Here is a 24,902-nt window from a genome sequence, read left to right on the forward strand (position 1 = left end):
AAGCTATAAAATTAAACACTGAGCTGATTTATCCACTGTTCCTGATTCTGGGGCAACAGAAAAGTAAAATACATGTGTGCATTAAAAATTCCCATCGAGGGGTGCCTGGGTGGCTCAGTCGGCTAAGCGTCTGACTCTTGATTTCGGCTCAGGTCATGATCTCAGGGTCGTGAGATCAAGCTCTGCATTAGGCTCCACACTGGGCATGAAGCCTACTTGAGATGCTCTCTCCATCTGCTCCTCCCCCTGCTTGCATGCACTCTTTAAAAAAAAAAAAAATTCCCAATGAAAATATAAATTATGAAACTGGGTATCAAAATGAGATTGCCACATTTCTGAAACGAGTGCCCAACTCTTGCTTATTCCTCTTTTAAATGACAGTTAATATTCATACTCATGTATTATATGTGTCTGGAGTTTAACCTGAGTTCTCATTTTAATCCTTTTTTTTTTTTTTTAAGATTTTATTTATTTATTTGAGAGAGAGAGAATGAGAGAGAGCACATGAGAGGGGGGAGGGGCAGAGGGAGAAGCAGACTCCCCGCCGAGCAGGGAGCCCGATGCGGAACTCGATCCCGGGCCTCCAGGATCATGACCTGAGCCAAAGGCAGTCGCTTAACTAACTGAGCCACCCAGGCGCCCTCTCATTTTAATCCTGACAAGTAGATAAGGAAGACCGCACAATGATGACTGATACACAGATGAAGACTATAAGGCTTAAAGAAGCTAATTAAATAGCTCATTGTCACAGCCCTTGAAAACAGGATTCTGACAAGGTCATTCTGACTCCAGAGCTGTCACTCTTAAACACTAAACACCATCTCTTCTTGGCTCCAAGCATCAAGAAAGGTGCTTTGGTGACGCATCATTGAATGAGCAAGAGAAACCACACGCACAGACACTGTATAAACCCAGAGGCTCTAGAACTTGAAGGCTAAGTGAGGTTTGATCACTAGGGCATAAGTCAATTTCTCTTACTATTATTCTAAATTAGAAGCCATAATTATGAGGATTTTCCCTGTCTCTTTTGTGCTTCTTTGCTGCCATCCCCCCGCACTCTGCTACCATAGTAGCTGTTGGGGATCTGGAGAAGTGACCAAGGCTCAGCTGCTCGCAGATGGAGGAGCTCAGCCCAGGGAGACAGGAAATCATCAAGATAAGGAGGACAGGGATCAATGATGGCCATTAGTGAATGAAGGCTATGAGAAAAGTGATGGGCTCACAGGCAGGAGCAGGGGTAAATGAACTTAATTTGTAGGGAAAACTTGCTAATCATTGGGAGAGATTACAATGTGGAGGAAAAGGGCAAGAGGATTAGAAAACCGCATTCACATGGAGATCATTAACAGGAAAAACAAAAAAGGATAAAACATCAGGCCCCTCAAGGATAATGAAAATTCTCTTATCGAGTACTCACAGTACAGGAACCAGAAATGCCCCAGTGCAGGTCTTGGGATGTGATTTCAAGAATGATTTCCTGCCCTTCTCCCAGCTTTTTACCCAAACCACAGACATGGTTCAGCTCCCATGGTAGAGGGCTAGGAACCAGGAAAGACTGTCTAGGAGGAAGAGGTAGAGGGTTAAGAAACAATCAAGTCAATACTTCAAAGAAAAGGGGTCGGGGGCTCTTCTCCTGAACCCCATACTCTTTTAAGTTGTGTAAAGAATCTGTCAGTTTGGGCAGTCTAGGCTGCAGTCACTTTGTCCTTGGTTACACAGATCTCATTACCCCTTAGGACAGCCTGTGGGGTTCAGAAACAGCCTACTGCATTAAAAAAAGTGTTCCTTTTACTGATGCAGAATTCTTCCCTCTTCAGTATGTACTTAGATGGCTGAGGAGTCTAACCTTTACATGCTGGAAAGAAAGACAGGTCATCTGTTAATGGCTCCCGGATTTAACAAATGAAGTCCATTCAAGATGTGTTTCAATCTGGATGTATATGTGGGTTTCTGTGTGGTATATATGTGGGTATATATATACATGTGTGTATTCAATGAATTTCAGTACTGTGTGTGTGTGAGTGCATACACCAGGCTTCTACTATTCCATTTACTGTCATATGCACAATAGATAGAAACATGTTAAAGACAGGTCCTTAAGGAATTATCTATTAGCAGGAGAGGAAATGAAGAAATAAAAAGATAGATATGCAGAACATACTAAGTGCTAAGTTACTTAATAATAATTATGCTAATATGTCATTTTTTAATTCTCAAAATGAGCCTTGGAAGAAGGAAACTGAAGCTCAGGCAGGTGAAGGAGTTTCTCAGGATTGCTCAATTAGTAAATAGCAAAGCTGGAATTTGAATTTCAATATGCTGACTCTAATCCTGTGCTCTTTCCATCAGTCACATATATAGACCTGCAGTACCACACATGTTATGATGCACTGCATTTTATTTGTGACATATGCACATTTAAATTCAAAGAAAGAGATTCTTCTTGAATTGAAGAAGGCTCCAAGGGTAAAGGCAGGAATCAGTATGAGTCCATAAAGATCCACTATTGTGATCCTAATAATGGCAAAGATCCTTATCCATTATCTTTGTAGTCAGACCAAAACTGTCCTAACACATAATAAGTGCTAAAATTTAATCTCTGCTAAAATAAATAAATAAATAAGGACAGTTTATTCCTAGGTAGGAGCATTTATAAAATCATAGAGATAAGAGATATAGACTGGTCCATAGACTAATCACTGCTTAGAATTATTTACCTGGCCTTAAAAAAAAAAAAAAAAATTACCTGGCCTTTTGGGAATTTAGCACATAGAATTGGGAGTATGGGGGGGGGAGGTGAAAAAAATGTGCAAACTCAGGTTGACAAGCATCTAGTTATGTCCTTACTCTTTTTGAATTTATGTTGTAAGCAACAAGGAACGAGGCAAATGCTTGATCAGGGAAATGCTTACACGATTCCTTAGGCAGTAGTAGGATATAAGGAAAGTAGGGCTTTTTCACTGTCCCCAATGAGCCAGGGTAATGCTAAGGAGAAGAGAAGTAGACAGGTGTAACTTCACAGAGGTAGAAATGATGGGGACTGGAAACACAACATTTAAGAGGAGGTGAGTGAGAGAACAGAGTTGAATATGTTTCAAGTGTTAAGGCTGGGACACAGGATATACAGAAATACAAAATCCTATAAAGAAAAATCTAATTCTGAATAGTGAGACGTTCCACTCCCAGCTGAGCATAAAACTGAAAGCTAGTGATGGTGTTTGTTAAGGAGTGCCCTGCAAACAAAGACCTGCTTCAGAGAGCTTTGGGTGAAGGATGAAGCAGAGTATCTTCAGAAAACAGCCATACTCCCTTTCTATTACAGTACACTTGATTTTCTAGTTATTTTTTATTTATTTTTTTTTAAGATTTTATTTATTTATTTGAGACAGAGAGAATGAGAGAGACAGCACATGAGAGGGGGGAGGGTCAGAGGGAGAAGCAGGCTCCCTGCCGAGCAGGGAGCCCGATGCGGGACTCGATCCAGGGACTCCAGGATCATGACCTGAGCCGAAGGCAGTCGCTTAACCAACTGAGCCACCCAGGCGCCCTTGATTTTCTAGTTATTTTGATAGCGTAGAATTTTACATTTTTATTTTATTTCACTAAGTTTATTCTATTTTTTTTTTTTTATTTTTGTAATATCATTAGACTCCAACCCTTTTCCACTTTGCAGGACACAGGGAAGGAAAAGTGCAGAGGATTCTGTTGTGGGGTCCATTAAACCCATCTGGGAAAAGAGAAAAGACAGCCAATTCACACCACACCCTCTATGTCCCTTGGGTGTGAATGGCTTAGGGGTCTAGGAGAGGCCATACTCAACAGCCAGCATATCTGAAGGAGGAAGAAGAAGGGTCATGGTGACCCGGTGTATATAAAACAAACTATCAAACAACAAGGGAAATAAAAAAAAAAAAAAACAACCACCTCACACTGACCCAGCAGCAACATCCAACAAGGACTTGAGGATGGGTAGTAGCAATATGAGTCAGAATCAGAGACAGAAACTGCTTCAATTCGTGAGGTGTTTTCTGACATAGCCAGATAATACCAGAAAAAATTCATGGATCTGCATCTTATGCCTGAGGTTAGAGGAGAGAATGGTAGATAGGGATGACAGGCCAGGTATCTAGACAAATGGGACTTTAATGACTGGGCATAGGGCCCAATGGGAGGGAGGCCAAAGGAAACACCTGCTAACATAACAGTTCTGAGTAAGAAGAAAGCTCTGTGGAGCAGGGTCCTCAGAAAAGCTTCAAGGAAAGCTGGTGCTCAAGCTAGTCTTCACTGGTCCCCAGCACAATGGGGCTTGTGAAGGTACACCGGAGGGGACATAACGTGCTTAAACAATACAGGCTCCGGAGCCAGTCATATCTGGGTTGAAATTCCGTCGCCATAACTGATGAACACATAATATTAGTCAGGGTTATTTAACGTCTCTGGGATTTTATTTTCTTATTTATATTCCTATTTATTTCTCATCTAAAAATGGGAATGAAAACACCAGCAATGGGCACCTCTTGTTGATGTTTTCCCATTAACCTTCTCCCTTCCTTTGAGAAAAGTTCCCGAATCTTTCCTGGGGGCAGCGCCATTCCTTACTTTGTGACCATGGGGTTTACTGGAATTGGTTCTACCCCCAGGGTCTAGATGTGAGCATGTTACCTCATCAAGGACTGTGAGATTTTATCCCAGAGTTCTGTGGGAGCACCAAGCAAGGAGGTATTTTCTTTTCCACTGGAGTAAATTTGGGGAAATATTTGCTGCTAGAGACTACCAGGAAGGAAGAGCCTGCCTGAGAGTGAAGCTAACATTGAGGACGGTAGAGCCAACATAGCAAGAACTGATGAACTTAATGAGCCTCTGAATCGAGTGCAGTCTGGATAAAGTTGGACCTTTTGACTTTCTAGATCCATGAGGCAATATCTCTTTAAAAAACACACACACACACAAAAAACAACTTTATTTTTCTTAAAACAGGTTGCATTTTTCTAACACATATCTTGAAAAAGTTTGATCACTAAATTATTTCAGATCATTGATTTGAAGATTGACTGAAACAGTGTATGCAAGACACTTAGCATAGGGCTTGACATACAGTAAGTGCTCAATAAATGGGACTTGTCAAAGATATGGAATGGGGAGTCATTCATATTGACTGGCACTGAATCACAGCAATGAATGGCAATGTGTATGTATACATGCTCAAAAGCACTGAGTATGGACTAACAAATATTCCTGTACCTCTCTGCTGGAAAATACAGCTGTCATGTGCCCCCTGAGGGACCTAACTGAAACAAGGCTGACATTCTAGAATACAAAGGCTCACTGTTGAGTCAACTCTTAATTTTCTGTGTGTGAATTAGAGAAAATATGTAATCACTACTCAGCCATCCCTGTTTACAGCCAGCCCTCTATATGTCAGAACAACATAATTAATAAGGTAAGTCTGAACCTATTTTTAATTAAGTGAAACAGCTCTAAGATTGCCTTGTCTTTTGCATAGATAATAGATTGCTGAGTGGTTTATAATGAAAACTGCCTTCCACTGCCTTGTTCAAAAGTTGAAACAGATCCCAAAAAGGCCATATTCAGCAACTTTTTTTTTATTATGTTATGTTAATGACCATACATTACATCATTAGTTTTTGATGTGGTGTTCCATGATTCATTTTTTGTATATAACACCCAGTGCTCCATGCAGTACGCAGCAACTTCTAATAGTGAATTTGGCTTTTGGCAGGACCTTCCCTTATTCAAGCATTTTGGATACCACTGATCATCCAACTCTATGTCCTTGTTCAATGTCAAAGCAACACCTTGGCTTTTATCTATTGAACTGTTAAACTAACATTTATTATTGGGGGATGCAAGTCAGAAATAAATCTTAAATATAAAGCTGATTTTTACTACTGCAACCAAGGTCCATGGGCCCAGACAGACCAAGTTTCAAAACTTAGCTATATTACATATTATGTGTGTTATGTTGGATAAAATATATCACTTTTCTATTTCATCAAAATGAGGATAAGAATCCCTACCTCACAATCTTGTTATAAGGATCAAATGACACAATTTATCATGTGCCTAGATCATTCTAGTAACTTAATAGAAATCCCCATTATGGGATTTTATCTTGCAGATGCTCAGTTCTCCCATCTGTATTTTTTTCCCTAATGAAAATCTATTCTCCCTTTTGATGATAACAGAATGCCGCTTTTCTCCTTTTTAATAATCATCTCTCCCCTAACCTTGAACCATGCAGTTGGACTGGGACTCAACCCCATCTCCTATTTCAGGCCCCTGACCTACATGAGTAATGTACCACCTTCTGTAGCCTTGACCACTCAGATTCAATCCCTGGAAATATAAGGAAGGAGGCAGGCTGGTTTGATAGGGCTTCTACACTGTTAGAAAGTAGACTAAAGCTGATAATGTCCATCATTGCCACAAATGAGAAAACCAACCTGAGAATGAAACCAGCAGGGGGGGGGAAACAAAACTAATAGATGTAGAAGTTCAGCCACTATTAAGAATATTATTACTATTAGTCAGTGGGCACTTAATACAATTCTTAGGTGCCAGGTATGTAACCAGTTTATGAAAAACATCTCACTTAATGAAGTAGGTATTAATTATCTTCACTTCACAGAGGAAAAAAAACTGAGGCTCACAGGAATAACTTCCCCGTGATCCCTTCCTGAGTAAATGGCAGAGCTGGAACCCACCTCAGTATCTCCGAGCCCCTTAATCTCCAGGCTGTATTCCCAGGGTAATTGATTTCTGACATAATAAAGAACAAGACTGCTATCACAGTTAAATAAAAAGAACACCTCCTCTACTAAGGGCAATATTGTACTAAGATGTGTTTTATAAGCTGCTAAATATAATATATACACACACACACACACACACACACACACACACACACACACATGTAAATCTGTTTTAAAAACAATATGAACTCCTTGGAGGAAAGTTCGTATTTATGTTCGTTATGGGAGTATGGACAGCAACCACTGTGATTACATAAGAATACGCTCTTATGTTCCAGAATAATTTTCCAATTGCCATCGACTACTTTCAGAGGTGGCAATGTTTTTGCCACCCAAAAGAGGTATTTCTCAAGTGGACTAGGTGATGAGGAAAAGACGTGAATTAATCTTCATTTTTCTCTGGGGGAAATGCTATGTTATTACCCAGAGTCACTTACAATAGAAAATTTATCACTAGAAAAGTTGCCCCCAGTCCTTTCCACACCCCCACAGCCAGGCTCCAAGCAAAAATGATTAAAGGGGGCCTCTTATAATTAAGCTTGCTGAGCAAGCCTAGATAGCCCCATAGTTCCCATATAATTTGAAGCAATTGGTTTCCAGGAGTGAGTCTAATAAATACCGCTCCGACTGACCCTTCTGCTGCCGGGCTCAGGAAGTTGCTCAGTCAGAAATACAGACCATGTGGCCAGAGATCCAGAGATTTTCATCTACAGTCATGTGCACTGTGCAATTTATAAGGTCTCATGCCTTCTCTGGAAAAACGAACAGAGCTTAAAGAACCCATGGGGGCCATCTGCCAAGCCCAGTCAGAGACATACTCATGCAGGCACCGTGGCCAAAAGAGCTTCGGGTTTTCTCTACTCACCTGCCTGAACGGGCTGGGTTTCCAGAGCTCACAGCCGCAGCCCAGAAAAAAAGGCCAAGAGGCAGAGGCAAGGAAGTCCACTGATTTAGCAGAGCATGGACCTTGGAGCCAGACTGCCTGCATTTGAATCCTGGCTCTGCTACTTTCCGGCTGTGTGACCTTGGCTAAATTAGTTAACCTCTCCATGCTGTAAGCTCCCCATCTGTGAATGATGATAATGCAAGGCTTACTTCATTAAACTGTTAGGGGAATTAAACAGCGTAAGTTTGAATCACGCTTATCACAATGTCAGGGCTTGAATGGAGAAGATGTGTCTCTCTGTTCCCAAAGGCAGAAGGAGGGGCATTCTTTATTTTACTTAATGGACAGATTAATCAGAACTCATCCACAATCATTTTTATAAAGATAATGATATTATGACATTTAGTTACAAGGGCTTTGCTAATCAGGCTTTTAGATAAAAGACCCCTATTCAAAGAATAGATAAGAATGTATGCAATCAGCACCAGCCAAAGCAATGATGGGGTCTATTCACCTCATAATGCTGTGTGTAAATAAGACCTTTAGTGAGCTAGAAAATATTCTGTTCCATGTACCACCTACATGGAAAATATTCTCATCTCAGTTCTTTTTTCTTGCCTATCTTTTTAGTCAACACTTTTCTTCATTTCTACTGGTAAGAACACATGTCCATCCAGTCCTCTGTGAATTGCAACTTTCTACTTTCCTTTGCTGGGTCCACAGCAGCTATTTCAAGTCACTCGGAACCAGGACTCGAAAGATTGGTCCCTTACACTTTCTCATTGGCAAACTATCAACTCCATTTCCAGGTTAAATTAGGTGGACTCCATTAGTTTATTTTAGTTCTTCATTTATTTATTTTCTGAAGCCTTTCTTTGCACATATGGCACCAAGTAAAGACAGAATGAAAAACAAAAACAGAAACAAAACAATATGGGCCCTCTTTCCAAAAAGTGACTTTATACTTTATAGGCAAAACATACAGAGGTTCAAGGTGTCATGTCAATAAATGACAGGATGAGTAAGAGAGGAAGAGAAGAAATGCTGACCAGAGAAGGTAGGCTCAGTGACAGCTAGAGTGGAATTCCCGGAGAGGGAGAGGCCAATGTGGACCTCGAGAGCAAGGCTCAAGCCATTGCTGAGCCAGAACAGCAGCGGGAAAGAGGTGAACAGCTTCTGTGCAACAAAATCCTTCTTTAGTTATAAATGTCTCTTTCTGATGGGGGAAAATTAGGTGTCATTCCATATAGAATTCCCTCTGTGTTATTTTTGAGCCTTTTTGTTTGCAAATGACTTGTCCTTCACTTTTTCAGGCAGTTTCACAAGCATTTTAAGAGATTCCTCTAATGCAGTTCCTCTAGCTTTCAGTTCCCACAGGGGTTTTTAGGGCAGGGTTTGAAAACCAGAAAGATTAAAATGCATTGCCCTCAGAAGTGAGAGAATTGGGGTGGGTGTGGGGAGCTAGCAGGCACCTGGAAGTCCAAAGGCTAATAAGAAGCAGTGCGATTTCAGGAGTAAAGGGGAGACACCTTTCAGAGTTGCAGGGAGCCTGTTGGCCCCTAAAAGGTCATGGTTCCAATGATTCTGAATGATGTGGACATGAGATATTGAAACTCTTACTTGAGCTAGTTCTTATAGTACTGCTTATACCAGCAAAAGTCTAGAAACAACCTTTACCGTGGGCAGATTTCAGGTCAAGCAGGGTAGAGTCATATCTTTTGGCAAACATTAGGTTGTAAATTCAAAAGCAACTGATAGGTAAAGTCAAAATTACACCAAAATGCTTCTTACTTTGCTCTTACTTTGCCAGGATCTAGGCCTTTGGAAACTCAAAAACCAAAAAGAGCTTGTATTATTTCCTTTCTTTTCAATTGTGGCCACTGGTTCCCATGGAGGGACAACACCTCTAGTTTAAACAGGGGGATGGGCACAGGTGGTAAAGAAAAGGAAGAATATTACTTTCTTTGCTTCCTTCTTTCTTTTGCTGCTCCTCTGTTGTTCTCCCCTGTGTGTGACACAGCAAGAAGGCAACCCTCTGCAATATCCTGAACCATCCTCTGAAATATCTTGCAATATCCTCTCAAATATCCTGGTCTTCACCAGGAACTGAATCTGCCAGCCCCTTGACCTTGGACTTCCTGGCCTCAGGAACCATGAGAAATAAATGTGTTGTTTAAGCTACCAACTCTATGGTGTTGTGTTACAGCAGGCCAAGCTAAGGAGATACATATACATATATATATCTTATATATATATTATATATATAATATATATATATATAATTATATATATATATAATTTCCAGGTTAAATTAGGTGGAATATATATATATATATATATATTATATATATATATATATATAATATATATATTATATATAATTATATATATAATATATATATAAGATATATATATGTATGTTTGGTAACTCACAGAATATTTATGGGAGGAGAAATAAGAAACTAAGAATGCTGGTTGTGCCCCATACAATGAGGAGATCAAGGAGATGTGAAATCAGGAATGGAAGGAAGACCTACTTTTAGGCTAATAAGATCTACTTATTTATACTGAAAACCCTTATTTTAACATGTAACATATGTGTGTATAATGATTTTAGTAACAAAAGCCAGTATTAAAATGTTTTTAAGTGTCTATTTCACAAGCCCCATCGAAATATAACAAAACAGCAGTTACGAAGCCCTTGTTGTTCACTAATCTCAATGATCTCTTTGGAGCTCATTGAGTAATCAGTGGTACAGCTTTAACATTCCCTTGAAATGCTGACTATTCCAGTATCACATCCTGCCCTACGGGGATGTGGGCATATCTTGATAAGGACAGACCTCACGTGAGAGATCTGGGTGAGAAAAAGATTCCAATGCTCATTTACTAGGTGATCCCTTAATGGGCTACAAGATAAAATGAGACTTACCAGTAGAACCTGTTTGGTACGACCCCTTCCTGGATAAGCTGCCACCTTCTCCCAAATTCAGCAGAGCTGTATAACTGTAGAGAAGAGAAATTATTTAGCACCTTGACCCCAGGGTACATTAAATATACAAATATTAGTTCACTGGCTCAATATTAGTAACAATCACAACAACAGTAGTAGTACCTACCATTATTGAGCACCTGCCATATGCCAGGTGAATGATCTACATATCATCTCTACTCCTCATATGCATTCTGCAAGGCGGACCTTAATATCTCCACCTTACAACTGAGAAAGCTGAAGTTCAGGAAGATTACGTGATTTGTTGGAAATCACATGCCCTCCAAACATGAGAATGAGCTGGGATTCATACCCCGTTCTACCTGGTGACAGAGTCAGCAGTGCCATTTGACCTAGCCTGTGCAGGTCACTGTGTGGAATACAGAGAAGTGCAAAATCTGAGATCTGGCTCTTGAAGAGCAGATAGTATAACCTGACTAAAATCACGAGAAATGCACTAAGGCAATGAGGCCACCAGTGACAGAGGAATGCCAAGGAAGGAGACTCAGAAGTCAGTTAGGGATGCTTCACAGATGTTTGCAGATTCCGCTGAGGTCCAAATGAATGGCAGCGTTCAAACTGACAGAAATGGGACAGGTGTGACACGAGGAGCAACGTGGGTCAGAGTGGTGGGGTACACAGGGACAGTATACAAATAAGCCTGGCTTATCTAAATAAGTGTAGATGTGAATGTTGAGGGCAGCTTGGAAGACGGCTTTGAATGGCAAGTTCGGGAGACTGGAACTGACCCTGTGGCTGGTCTTTTCGACAACAGCCAGAGAAGTTTCAGGCTATTCTGGCAGCCCACACGGACTACACTTTCACTGTGATCCAAGTGCTTCCCATGCATTATTTCATTTAATCCACATGCCATCGCTGTGATGGTATCTGAAGTTATTTTACAGATGGCTCTACAGCTGGAAAGAGTTCAAGTCTACATGCTACACTGCTTCAGTACTCTCCGAGGGCAACTGCAAAGAAGCAGTGCTCATGAGACAGGGTCTAACGCTCCACATGCTCCCTCCTCTCCAAACATGATTCTTCTCTTACTTCCTGCTTTGTATCTCGGCTCACTCCACACCTCTGCTCTTCTCCAATAATCTTTACAGCTCCGTGGAAGTGTCCTCTGATGGCAGCCTGGAGATCCCTGTTGCTCCAGGCATTCTGGTTCCCATGGACTACTGGCTACTGATTTGATAAATATCATTTGGAGTATCTCCTTTCTACTATGTGCCTGGTCTGTAACCTACCGACACTCCAATCTTCCGCCACTGCATTCGCCAAATCCCACAGTGAATGGATAATGAGCCATACCATCCTGAGTACCATGATTGCCCAGCCTTGTCCTGTCTCCAGCTCCAGCATTCAGTGAAGGGTCAAATGACTCACCAAGTGATTCACCCCGGTTGCAGATGCACTGGGCAAGTCCAGGAACAGGTCAGCTCAAGTGACTATTCACCAACCCTTGGAAGAGCTTCCTACGATATTGTGTCCATTGGATCAAAACACATTCTAGAGCCCCCCAAAAAAGAAGCTGAAATATGTGATTACTAAGCAGGCAGCTCAATTGGCTCAAACTACACAGTATCTGGGCATCCAGTCAAGGAGAATCTGTGGCTTTTTCTTTCAAGTCTTACTATTTTTTTTCCGCCCCATTATGCCTGGGTACATTTTATGCTTGATTCCTCTTAAGAGTGCTAAGGGGAGATGGGGAGGCAGTTGCCCTCACAGAAATAACAGAGGATGGGGACAACGCATTCCCTCTTAATTCCAAACCCAAGTGGCCAGAGTATGCACGTCCTACTTCTGGTTCACCAGCATGTCCCAAACACTTGGCATCTGAATACACAGACTTGTAGAATAACAACAAGCACCTGGGTTTGGGAGGATCTGCTTCTCCCGCTCCCCTTGCTCTATCTTTTTTAAGCCCACAGCTGCACTTCTTCCCATGAGTTTAAAGAGAATTGAATGGAAAGTCATCAGAGAGGGCGAAAAACCATGAGAGACTCTTAACCATAGGAAAGGAACTGAGGGTTGCTGGAGGGGAGGTAAGTGGGGGGATGGGGTAACTGGGTGATGGGCATTAAGAAGAGCACGTGATGTGATGAGCACTGGGTGTTATACGCAACGATGAATTACTGAACTCTACATCTGAAACCAATAATGTACTGTATGTTGGCTAATTGAATTTAAATAAAAAAAGAAAAAAAATAAAGAGAATAGAGTTCACACCGTTGTGTGTGCCTGTGTCTATATATAAGTGTATGTTAACATCTATATTTATATACAAAGACTTATGCAAATGTAACAGAATCAGGATGGCTTGAAATAATAACAATTCTGCACGTGAGGCTGGACTCACGTAGATCTTGAAAATCAAATATTAACTCTGAGGGCTCATACGGTGACACCAAGGATTGCCATCCCTGCCCCCACACAGAATTTATCTTTGTGAGGAATTACTGGGTGCCAGCATGTATGTGTGTGTGTGTGTGTGTCTTTTTTAATTGATCCCCCTAGGCTTGGATGCAGAATCTGTGGACCAGTCAGGTATGTCCCATGATATTTGTTTTTATCCTCTTCAAGGGGCTGCTTTGTTATCTGTGAGCATCCAGAGGCCCCTCAAGCAGTAGGGATACCAGACAATCCAATAAACCAAGGCTCTCTTATTCAGCTCAGTGACATTCTTTTCCATTTTCTCTCTCGAAAAGAACACTTTGGTGCTAACAGACGCACCTTCTCACTTTCTCACTCACATCTGAGCAGGCTTCCTTTGATGTGTCTTCACTGATGCTCCCCATTCTGGGTGAGGTGACTTTAAGACTTGCCTACCGCACTGCCAGTCTTCTTTTTAGACCCAGACCAAAATATGCCTTTTCTATGAACCTTCTCCTACACACTAAACTTCCCTGTGGCCTCATTTCCATGGTTCAACAGATCGTATCAAGCTACAGGCCACATATTTATATTTAATTTTCTTAGGAACCTTCCAAGAGAGCCATCTATGAATGCAAGGCAGAAATTCCTTCCTTTCTAAAGTCACTCTAAAATATCTGAGACCACTCCCTGCCCCTTCAATGAAACCACAAAGTTTACAGGTGTCGGGAATCCTTTCCTTCTAGAAAATGTCTAGCACATAGTAGATTGGCAAGGGGGAAAGAAGTGTCAATTTCGCACCCTGCACATTCCCTAGTGATGAATCTATCTAGTAAAGTACCCAGGTTTCCCAATGGGTGGACAAAGGTAACTTATCAGAAGAATATATTTTATTTCCATGGAGCCATGGTAGAGGCCTATACCTAAAAAACAAACAAATGAACAAACCAGAACTATAAATATCAGTATATTTGAAGCTTCCAAAGATTTGGAAGCAGGGTCTTGCATATTTACCCTTAGCCAAAGCTGCTCTGTATACTCCACCTACTATTTCAAATATTTTCCCCCTATTGTCCAGCCTGGTGTCATACCTAAAGGAGACAAGAACAGCTCACAGCCACTCAGGTTAATGTGTTAATTAAACCTGCAAAGTCTAACAGCCAAGTTCTCTTCTACAAAGAAGAGAAAAGGATCAAAGCCTCTTACCCAATGACACTGTCTCAGCTGCCAGTAGAAGGTTTTTCCTGCTTTTAATAAAATTCATAGTGTTGGCGGCACCTAAATAAGATTTATTTCCTTATCAGTCTGTCTCTGGCTCTAAGGTTTCTTTTGACTGTCAGAACACAGAACTATCAGTACTATCTGTCACATCAGAGAAAGCAGAGCACCTTTCTCCAGCAATGCTGAAGAAAGAGAGAGAGTGAGTGAGAAAGAGAGAGAGAGAGGTATCAGGGAAAGGAAGACAGAATATATGAATTAGCTTTAGGAGGGCAACATTCATCTGCTAACCTCTGTCATAAACCCCAAAACACCATTCTTGGAGGGGTTTTGATTTTGTTTTGGTTGTGCTAACTGTGGTACAAAGTACTGGGGAAATTTTTTGCAGGAGTAGAAATTTTAGAAAAAGAACAGGGAAAAGATTCTGGTTGACTAAGAATGCAAGGCAGAAAGTCCTTCCTGTCTCAAATCATCCTAAACTATCCAAGACCACTTCCTGCCTCAGTAAAAAGAACTTAATGAGCACAAACCCAGTGCTCGTCTACGCTCAAGATCTACTGTCAGCCTCAGGGCCTGACCCTCCACTCTTTCATTATGCTGGTCCAGGGCTGTCAATACTTCCCCTCCTGCCATGCTCCTCTCCTGATGGTCGCTCTCCTCCTCCTCCTCCTCCCTCCCTCCTTCCTTCCCTCTTTCTTTCTTTACTTATGTTTTTTTTTTTTTTTCTCTTTTAGACATCCCTCACATTGGCTTGTTTTCTTGCCATCTGCCTTTGTCTGCTGTAAGAAGAGTACAGATAAAAATACAGTTAATTGCAAAGGATGCAATGGTGAGGGTTAGTTTTGTGAGGAGCTTTTAACCAGTTGCTCAGCCATCTCTGGCACCATCCTCAGGAGGCTGCAGAGCTGCAAGCTGGATTAGGGGCACAGGCTTGGAGGGAGGATAAGAAGGGATGCCAGGGGCAGACAAATAGCTGGGGGGGAGGGGGACTGGGAAACAGTGAGATTCACTGGCATAGCTCAGCATTCCTGATCTAGAGCAGACTAAAATGGGGTGAGAGAAGGGGGGTATGAGAGCAGCTGTGGCCAACGTTCATTTTCCATCTTCTTAGCACCCACGTGGTGGTTGAAGCCCTAGCAGAGTAGCATCTTTCTTTGGAGAGAAATTCAACTTCCTTGTGCTGATGCAAAAGTGTGCACTCATCACTGTCCCTGGAGAGTCTTCTCAATATTTCTAAACCAGATCGACGTAGCCCCTCTTTTCAAGTCAGACAGGTACACATTAGGGATTTTCTTCTGTGGCTAGGAAACTGGTACAAGAACACAATTTGGTAAAAGGGAGGAGTGATAACATGTTTTAAATCTTTGGTTGATGGGATTGAATGCTTTCCCCACAAATCTCCTCATGGAGACTTTCCCGGTCAGGAGGTAGATTCCGGGTCTCCTCCACACAGACTCCTTAAGAGGCTTCCATGTTGGCAGAACACTTCCTGCGGTGGGCTCTTTTCAAGGCTGCCTGCTCACTCCCTTTTGCTTCTCTGCCCTTAACATTTTAGAGGCAGGAGGCCTGCAAATTGCACTTTTTGAGAAGGCTGACGGAAAACCCTGCCAGGTGTATTTCACTTGCCTCATCCTAACACTGCCCTGGGGATGGCCTGGGTACAAAGCACTCATCTACCTCATGATTCTCCAGTTCTCACTGCTGTTACTGAATTCCTTTTAGGAAGAAAGAGATGTTACCTTAAGGACTTCAAATGATTTCCTAACACCAGGCCTAAGGCATAGCAAATATCAAGCTCTTTCCTCCACCAGCTTCAACAGGAAGAGAATCCATCCACAGAAATCTATGGTCTTCAGAAGTATGCTCTGATGCTCTGGTTCTAAGCCACGGGAGAAGGCCTGAACTCACTCTACGGGAAAAAAACATCCTGTGGTACCTAAAATAATTTGATAAAACTTCACTAAGTGCTAGCATGAGTCTTCTTCCTGGCTGGTGGATACAGGGACAAAAGGTGAGAGAACCACGATGGCCATCACAGACGAGCTCTCCCATCCCCAACAGATGAAAATTCCTTAAAGAAAAGGCTAGCTTATCAGGGAGTATCCAGACAACCTAGAATAATAATGTGTAACATTTTGTTCAGAGTACTATGGTGGCCTATGTAGGAGAGGAAAAGGTGGGCAGCTGTCAGAGCTTTCAAAGTGGGCCTGGAGTACAGTAAACATTCCTTACTATAACTATGTAGAGAAAAGGTGTTCCAGAATGATTGGGTCAGTCTGAGCAAATAAACAGAGCAGCAAAGCTTAGGGTGGTGTTTTTGTTCTTCTTTTGGGAACTGCAAGAGACTCAGCTTGACTGGCCTGCATGCAGAGAAGTGAAGGGGGAGCAGAGATTATAAACAGAACCTGGCTGCAGGCTGGACAGATGCCATCCTACCGTAACTCATGGGGAGCTAATAGAGAGACTGGATCCAAATGTCAACAAAGTCAAAGGACAAGAGCATCGAGGCTGGGTATTCGGCCTTTGCTGATGAACAGTGAGCAGGAATGATGACACATCGCTGGCTCCATCCATCTCTGCTGTGGCTGGATTTAACAAATCTGTCACTGGCCATTCCCCAGCTGTCACTGAAGTCTGTCACATGCCCCTCAGCTGGGTTTGGCACTTTGAGGCAGGCTTGGGGGATTAGACATATGGAAGTGAGGCTGTCTGGGAAGGAAGGGTCAATAGGTGACCGAGGGCCCCTTGCATTTGTGGACACTTCCCGTGCACCCAGATCTGGAGGTATACCAAAAAAAAAAAAAAAAAATTGTAAGATGGAATCTTGGCCTTAAAGATTATCTACCTAATAGAGATGGAGAACTAAATACAAGATAAATAAAATAACTGGAAGCTGAAACTGGATCTATGTTACAAATGCCTCAATAGCCATAGGATCCTACCATTATTTAAATGCACAGATGAGAGAGCACAGCAGTTGTGAAACACAACTGGAATGTAACTGGAACCGTGCCTCCAAAAGATGGATGCCTCAGGACTGTGAAGACGGAAGGGAGGAGGGACAGCCCAGCTGGAAGGTGCAGCACGTGGGCAGGGGAGAGGCGAGTGCCCCGATTAGCCAGGGCCCCTGGGTATGAGCAGGAGGGAAGAGGAGGGACACCATTAAAAAAATATAAGCAAACAAAACAAAATTTAAGAAGAAAAAAAAAGAAAAAGAAAAAGAAAAACATCTGACCAGAAGTGGGTTACTTCTGAATGCCCCCGTCACTTCTCCTGGGCGGGGGGGCAATTTTACACGCAGACTCCACTCTTTCACAAGGGGCACGGGGTGCCTAGGAGCCAGCCAGGGGTGCTTTCCCTCTGGCTCACAGGTCCCCCCCTACCCCACCACCCCTCGCTTCCTCTCCCTTATAATCTTCAAACAACAGTCCTCGCCCTGCTGTGAAATGAGCTCCCGAAATGGGTGCCCCAGCATCAGTCAAAGGGAACAGTTGTCATGGTAGGTGGGACAGGGAAGAGATCGTTACAGAAAATTAGAAAAAACAATGGCAATTAAAGAAAATTTAAAAATCACACTGGTTTTTCTAGGTAGGTAAATGGTTTTTTGCTTTTGGTTTTGGGATCTATGGTGCAGGGAGGATAAAGTGGGAAGACATTCAAACATAGGCTATAATATGGCTCTAGCAATCGCCTGATAGGCCACCTTAGGAAATTTTCTTAATTCCTTAGAGTCCCAGATTCCCCAAATACTAAATGGGCATAATAACATCTCTAATGTTTGCTCTAAGAATGAAGTTGAGCAATCGATGTGAAACGCCTTGCAGAATGCTTGCTCCAGAGCGAATGGTCAGTGCTAGTTCTCTCTTTCCTCTCTCTCGCTCGCTCATTTCTGCTACAGATTATTGCCATCAGCCTTCACTGACTGTCCTCAGATCCCAAGGAAGGGAATAATGACAGGGAGAAGCAGATGAGACTGCCTTTTTCTTCCAGACGTTCTGGAAGCAAGGAAGGGTCCTAGACAAGGCTCCCAGTTCCCAACCTTTGAAGCTGAGTATTTTATTATCATAGTCTTTCCTAGAGCAACTAATGCTGTTTGGCTTTGAATCTCATGTCTTGCTTTTCTGAGACATTTTCTCACCATGTTTGTAATTGGATCATCCAGGCAGGCATTGGAGTTAAGCAAGTCAGGAGAGTGAGAGCCTTAAAGGTCTACATTGGTGCCTCTTCATCTGATAATACGTTATATTAAGAGTATACCTCAGTAAAGGAACCTGGCAATTTTAGGAGGGCACGTGATTTCTGGTTTTTCTTCTTCTTGCCAGCTATGTGATCTTGGTCTCTGTCCCTTGAGGCAATGACTGTACCATTTATAATTTATACTTACAACATCCTGGTAGGAGATTAAACAAGGTAACATTTTTATTTTTTAAATATGAAAACCATCGGGTCATAAATTCACAAAATGTGTCTACTCACAAGGCCAAGCCTTCCTCCTCCCATAATCACTCCCCTTCTTGGCAACATCATTGCTTGCAACCACTCTTGTCACGGAAGAAAGAGGAAAACCCTAGCATTACTAGATTTCTAAAGGGCTCCCCTTAGAGGTCTTTCCAGGTATCCCACGAGCTTTTTAAGGAAAGAGACATGTTCTCTTATGAGATCGAATGGCCTTCAAACTTTCCCAGACTGGTGCCTGGATTAAGGACGTATCATAATGCATTCAGACAAGTGCTAGTGGACAGAACAGATCAAAAGGGCTGGCTAAGGAGTCGTGCAAGCGAAAATGTAACTCTATTTCAAAGCTTAAAGAGCTACCAAATAGCATAATTGTGCCTGTCCAAACCTTAATCCCATTGACTCCTTTTAAAATGTCCATTTTTCCTTATTCTTCCAGCCCATTCCTCTCAAATGGTTAGGAACAGGTAGAGCAAAGTGTCCCAGGATGCAAGTGAAAAATAATGATACAACCTGGTTAAACAAGGTATCTAAGGTGAACGGGGGCCTCTCTTGTTTACATATGATGGCATTTCAGCTTGAGAATTTGTTTTATAAACAAACATTGGGATGACATTTAGCAAGCTCCCTGGTTTCCACTCTAATTGCCAGTTTTGTACTTGGACACTTAAGTTATTTACATATTCATGAGATTAGAAATCAGCTCTGACATTGGAAAATTTCAAGCACATGGAATTCCTACCAAATCAGCATGGAATATAATGCTCAACATATTTCTTATAAATAACTGAGTGTTTTTTTACTTAATGCAGTGCCTTGGGGAAACATGATGGTATTAGGTAGATATCAGTTTCCTAAGTGTTTGTGCTTGTGCAGAAATTATTTGAATATCCGCAGGGGGCTGAATTTCAAGGATCTATTTATCTTTCATTTCAATTTTGCCCTTTTGACATTAAGGGGCTGCTGGGTCTATTAAAAAACAAATAGAGTTACTGTGAAGACACATGCTTTAACATTTAATGGTTTACTGTTATTATAATCAATATTTTCTGAGTACTGTGTATTGGTTTTTCCTTGCTCCATTCATTCTGGTTCCATGGAACCTTTTAGTGACTGAACGCTAAGAGGGCATTCGACATTGACTGAAGTGTCTATGACTTCAGGTACTGGGAAGACACTGCCGCTAAGATAGCCTTGTGTCTAAATCCAGCTACGCCACACCAGGTCAGCTATCTCTCAGGCCTGTGAAGAAGGCATTGGCTGGCATCTCCACGATGCTTGCTCCATACCAGGCTCTGTGTTAACTGTCCCACGTATGTTATGTCAGCATCCTCACACAGTCTTGTTGGAGAACCAATAAAGTTCAATGACCTGTTGGAGGTCCCCCAGCCACTGGCAGGACCTGACGCAGTAGAGAGATCATGCTCTCCCCTGGCTTCTGTACTGTCTACCACTGGTGAGAAACCAGGATGACTGAGTTTTGGAAAATGCTGGCATTTATTCCTCCTTCAAGCAGTCAAAATTTCACAGGGAATTCCAGCATCCAAAGTCTCCATGATCAGCAATGGCCTCCAGTTAGGCCCCAGTTAGGAGAAGTATGAATGATTATAAAGGAATGAAAAGACGTTGTTGTTGTTGTTGTTGTTCCTAAGAATGGATATGAAACTAAAAGTATTTTTTTTAATTTACTTGTATGCAAGTGACTAAAATTCTATGGTATGCTATCAAACACACTGGCAGTATAACTTTTCTATCAGTATATCATTTTAACTCAAAGTCAGTCGTCACTCATACAGAGAATGCTGGCCGTTAGTATTTAGAGTTTCAACTATTTTTTTTAAGATTTTATTTATTTATTTGAGAGAGAGAGAGCACAAGCAGGAGGGAGGGGCAGAGGGAGAGGGAGAAGCAGACTCCCCGCTCAGCAGGAAGCCCGATGTGGTACTGGATCCCAGGACCCTGGGATCATGACCTGAGCTGAAGACAGACACTTAACCGACCGAGCCACCCAGGCGCCCCAGAGTTTCAACTATTCGTAAAGAGAGACTCCTTATCAAAACATGTTCTCCCCCTTTAAAGCAATGGTTTGGTTTTATGTGTATCTTACACATATACATAAATGCCAAAATACTGAAGGTGAGGCTAACATGCAAGCCTTAGGACTTCTTATTTCTTTCATAAACTGTGGTTTGGAATTCAGAGGAATCAAGCAGGTCCCCACATGATAGTACTGTACTGCCAAATCACAGAGCTCCAAAATAAATGAAACAATATAAACTGGTGACTATCCTAGGACCGCCACGAAGCGCAGAGTGGCCCATGGAACTGTCTTAAAGGTTTTGTCTTCCCTCCACAGAACTCATCACCCAATTTGGATGCATTTTTTTTTAAAGGTTTTATTTTATTTGTTTGACATTGAGAGAGAGAGAGTGAGTGAGTGCACAAGCAGGGGGAGCAGCAGAGGGAGAGGGAGAAGCAGGCTCCCCACTGAGCAGGGAGCCCGATGTGGGGCTCGATCCCAGGACCCTGGGATCATGACCCAAGCCGAAGGCAGACGCTCAACCGACTGAGCCACCCAGGCGCCCCCCCCTTTTTTTTTTTATTTCACAAAACAACATCTCCTAAAATAAAACTGATAGGGAGATCCATGAACAGGAGAAAAACAAAGACAATGGGAAAGACAGAAGGGACAGAAAAATGACTGGGGACCAATGCAAGGCAGCAGATGAGGTTTCTTTGCCCTGCGCAGCTTTCTGTTTTAAATTTCTGAGTTAGTTATAAATACTTAAAAATAAGAAAATATCACATTTCACACAAAGCAGGATTACTTCTCTTGAAAAACTATGAAGGTCTGGTGACACTGGGCAAGCCATCCTCGGTTGCAAGAACACAGGCCGGCGCTTCCCGACACCTCCCCACCCCCACCCTTCTGAATGTCTACACAAACACCTGCTCTCCACTTTCCCACAGCTCAGACCCAGCCGCTTTGTTCAGTTCGATTTCTTGCTTGGGGGAGTGGGAACTGCATTCACGGCCACCGTGGACTTGGACATCCACACGCGTGGCAAGAGGAAGTACACCGCACGGGACCGGGGGAAAGGGGTCAGGGGCAGTGGGCCCCCTGGCAGAGCTTTGCCAGCCTGGATAAGCAGAGCGAGGGGGCCTCTCCTCCCCGAGCTGCTCAGCAGTGTTCATGTCCCTTTGACAACACTGCAGACCCTCCCCTTTATAAATCGCTCCGGCGGCATGACCCCCGGATGGAGAGGCCATGAGTCCAGTGTCACGGCGGGCTGCAAAACTGAGGTATATGCATATTCTTACAATTTTCTCCCTTTTTTTTCCTTTCAGTCACATCTGCGTTTTGTTTTCTCTCATTTCAAATGTTTCCCAACACATCATGTTTAGTGAGGTGTTTAAGGCAGACTGAGAGATGCTGTTGGAGGCAATGTTTTATAGCACAGTTTGTACACTAGTTTATTGCCAAATTAAAATAAAGATGTAATCTGGCAGGCTCAGCCTGCTGCTAAGCCTTCCTTGGGTGGTTTCCTGCACTGTGGCAAGAAAGTGAGAGGAAACTAGCAATGAAGTGAAGAATTCTCTGTTTTCCAGTACCTGCTTGGTTTCCAAATGCAAAGAAACAAAAAGAAGGCACAGAATGCTTACTTTGCCTACTGCTTAGTTACAGAAATAAAAAATAAATAAAGGAAGGCACAATTTTGGTGCTCCTATACTAAATGCCGTGGATTCTTCATAGTGTCCACAGTGATGGACTGCTGTTTTGTAAGAATTCTAAGCGGTGTGACTTTATGGGATCAGTATCCCCCTGTCCATTTGACATAAAATTTCCATAAGGTCTGTAACACTTATTTTTCTGGAAATTCTAAGGCTTTCCAAAGGCACATTCTCACAAAGACTTGTTAGAAGCCAGGAGGCTAGCTCTTATGTCTATATCATATAAGGCCCCAGACAAGGGCTTCCTGAGTAGCCAGGATACCTCTTCAGGACTTCAGAGGGATTAGGGCTCCTAATCTCCCTGCACACTCAAGAAAGCTTTTACCTCTTGGCAACTGCTTAGACACTGCATATCACAGACAGATTTCTCTCAGGAAAAAAAAAAAAAAGACTAAAACATCAAAAAAAAATCCTGATTTTATGAATTCCGAGGCCGTTTGTCCATACGCATTTCTCCCAGATTAAAAGCTATTTAAAACAAAAAAAAATCTGATTTGCTAAGGAACTGATGGCCAGTAAAACTCTATCCTGGACCAGAAAGGACAATCTGCTCAACAAAACTCTTTGAGTCCCTTAAAATGCTCACATCAAAAAGCCTCCACTGGGTATTGAGGCATTCAAGATGAAACGCAGGCAGAGCAGAACACCGAACCCGTATGGGCTCCATCCCGCAAGCCAGAGATCCAGACTCTGTCCTCAGGGCCTTAAAAGTCTCTTGCAAAGCTGGTGCAGCCACTCTGGAAAACGGTACAGAGGTTACTCAAAAAGTTTCAAATAGAGCTACCGTACAACCCAGCAATTGCACTACTGGGTATTTACCCCAAAGATACAAATGTAGGGATCTGAAGGGGTATGTACACCCCAATATTTATAGCAGCAATGTCCACAATAGTCAAACTATGGAAAGAGCCAAGATGTCCATCGACAGATGAATGGATAAAGAAGATGTGGTATCTATACACAATGGAATATTATGCAGCCATAAAAAGGAATGAGATCTTGCCATTTGTAACGATGTGGATGGAACTGGAGGGTGTTATGCTGAGCGAAATAAGTCAATCAGAGAAAGACATGTATCATATGACCTTACTGATATGAGGAATTCTTAATTGCAGGAAACAAACTGAGGGTTGCTGGAGTGGGGGGTGGGAGGGATGAGGCGGCTGGGTGATAGACACTGGGGAGGGTATGTGCTTTGGTGAGCGCTGTGAATTGTGTAAGACTGTTAAATCACAGATCTGTACCTCTGAAACAAATCATACATTATATGTTTAAAAAAAAAAAAAGAAGATAGCAGGAAGAGAAAAATGGAAGGGGTGGAAATCGGAGGGGGAGACGAACCATGAGAGACTAAGGACTCTGATAAACAAACTGAGGGTTCTAGAGGGGAGGGGGGTGGGGATGGGCTAGCCTGGTGATGGGTATTAAAGAGGGCACGCTCTGCATGGAGCACTGGGTGTTATATACAATGAATCATGGAACACTACACCAAAAATTAATGATGTCATGTATGGTGATTAACATAACATAGTAAAATAAAATTTAAAAAAAAGTCTCCTGCACTGAAGGAGAGAGAAAGCCATGGCCGGGAAATAAAGGGGGAAATACAGTTGGCAAAAGAGGGAGAGCATGTATGCAAAAGAGGGAATGGATGCCTGAGAAGACAGTGAGGATGGGACACAAGGGAAGAGGGAAGAGTGGAGAATTCTGTTAACAGGTGAGTCTGAGGAGTTGCCACCTCATGAAGATTCTTTCTAAGAGACAGCGCATTTTGCCTGAGGATTCTGTTTGCCATCCGTTGGTGCAGAAAAGCATCCAGCAAAGCGGGGACTCGCGCCGAGGCGAGGATCTTAGCTGGGAGCCTTGCCGCAGCAGCAACAGTGGCTGTCACAGAAAATCTGAGGAGCAATGCTTACACGCAAGAATGAAAGTTCCCTTCTCCTGGGCCAGGACAGTCGCTGGCCTGTCGACACCAGCTCAGGGCCCTCCTTGGTGCTCACTGCTGCATCTCATCAGTGGTAAATGCTTCAGGATTCATGGGGGATTGCCAGCTGTCATTTCCATATTGCTGGCCCACCCGAGCGGCCACAGACCCTCTCAACTTGACTTCCAGCCAAAAGCATCAGCCAGGAGGTCATCTGACGGCTGCAGCCCATTCTCCTCCCATCAAGCGCCCCACTCCTTATTCTGTGATTCAAGCCTGAGACAGGGAGCACTCTATCCCCTACTCAGATTAGAAGGTTATCCACAATTTTTTTCCAGAATGATTTCACCTTCATTCTTTCCTGGAAAAACAGAGAGAGCAGCAGAAAGGCTGGTTTCTGCCTATCTGCTGATCTCGAGATATCACAATCGAGAATGAGAACCCTACCAAATTCCAGGTAAGCCTTCATTCCATTCACTGAACTTTGACATGTGATGCCAACGAGTGGTATTTACCTTTGGGAAAATTCATTGACTTCTCAGACCT

General features: G+C 42.6%; 1 protein-coding gene across 4 annotated transcripts in view; it reads right to left on the reverse strand.

The window, feature by feature from the left end:
• The window catches only part of SORCS1 (sortilin related VPS10 domain containing receptor 1), a 510,277-nt gene that overhangs the window by 161,248 nt on the left and 324,127 nt on the right, over positions 1 to 24,902 (reverse strand). For all 4 annotated transcript variants that reach the window (XM_021699529.1, XM_021699531.1, XM_021699532.1 and 1 more), the window contains exon 5: positions 10,592 to 10,665. In XM_021699529.1, coding sequence (XP_021555204.1) covers positions 10,592 to 10,665 — 74 coding nt within the window. The remainder of the gene's footprint in view (positions 1 to 10,591; positions 10,666 to 24,902) is intronic.

This window comes from Neomonachus schauinslandi, chromosome 6, assembly GCF_002201575.2.
Source record: "Neomonachus schauinslandi chromosome 6, ASM220157v2, whole genome shotgun sequence".
NCBI classification, from domain to species: Eukaryota; Metazoa; Chordata; class Mammalia; order Carnivora; family Phocidae; genus Neomonachus; species Neomonachus schauinslandi.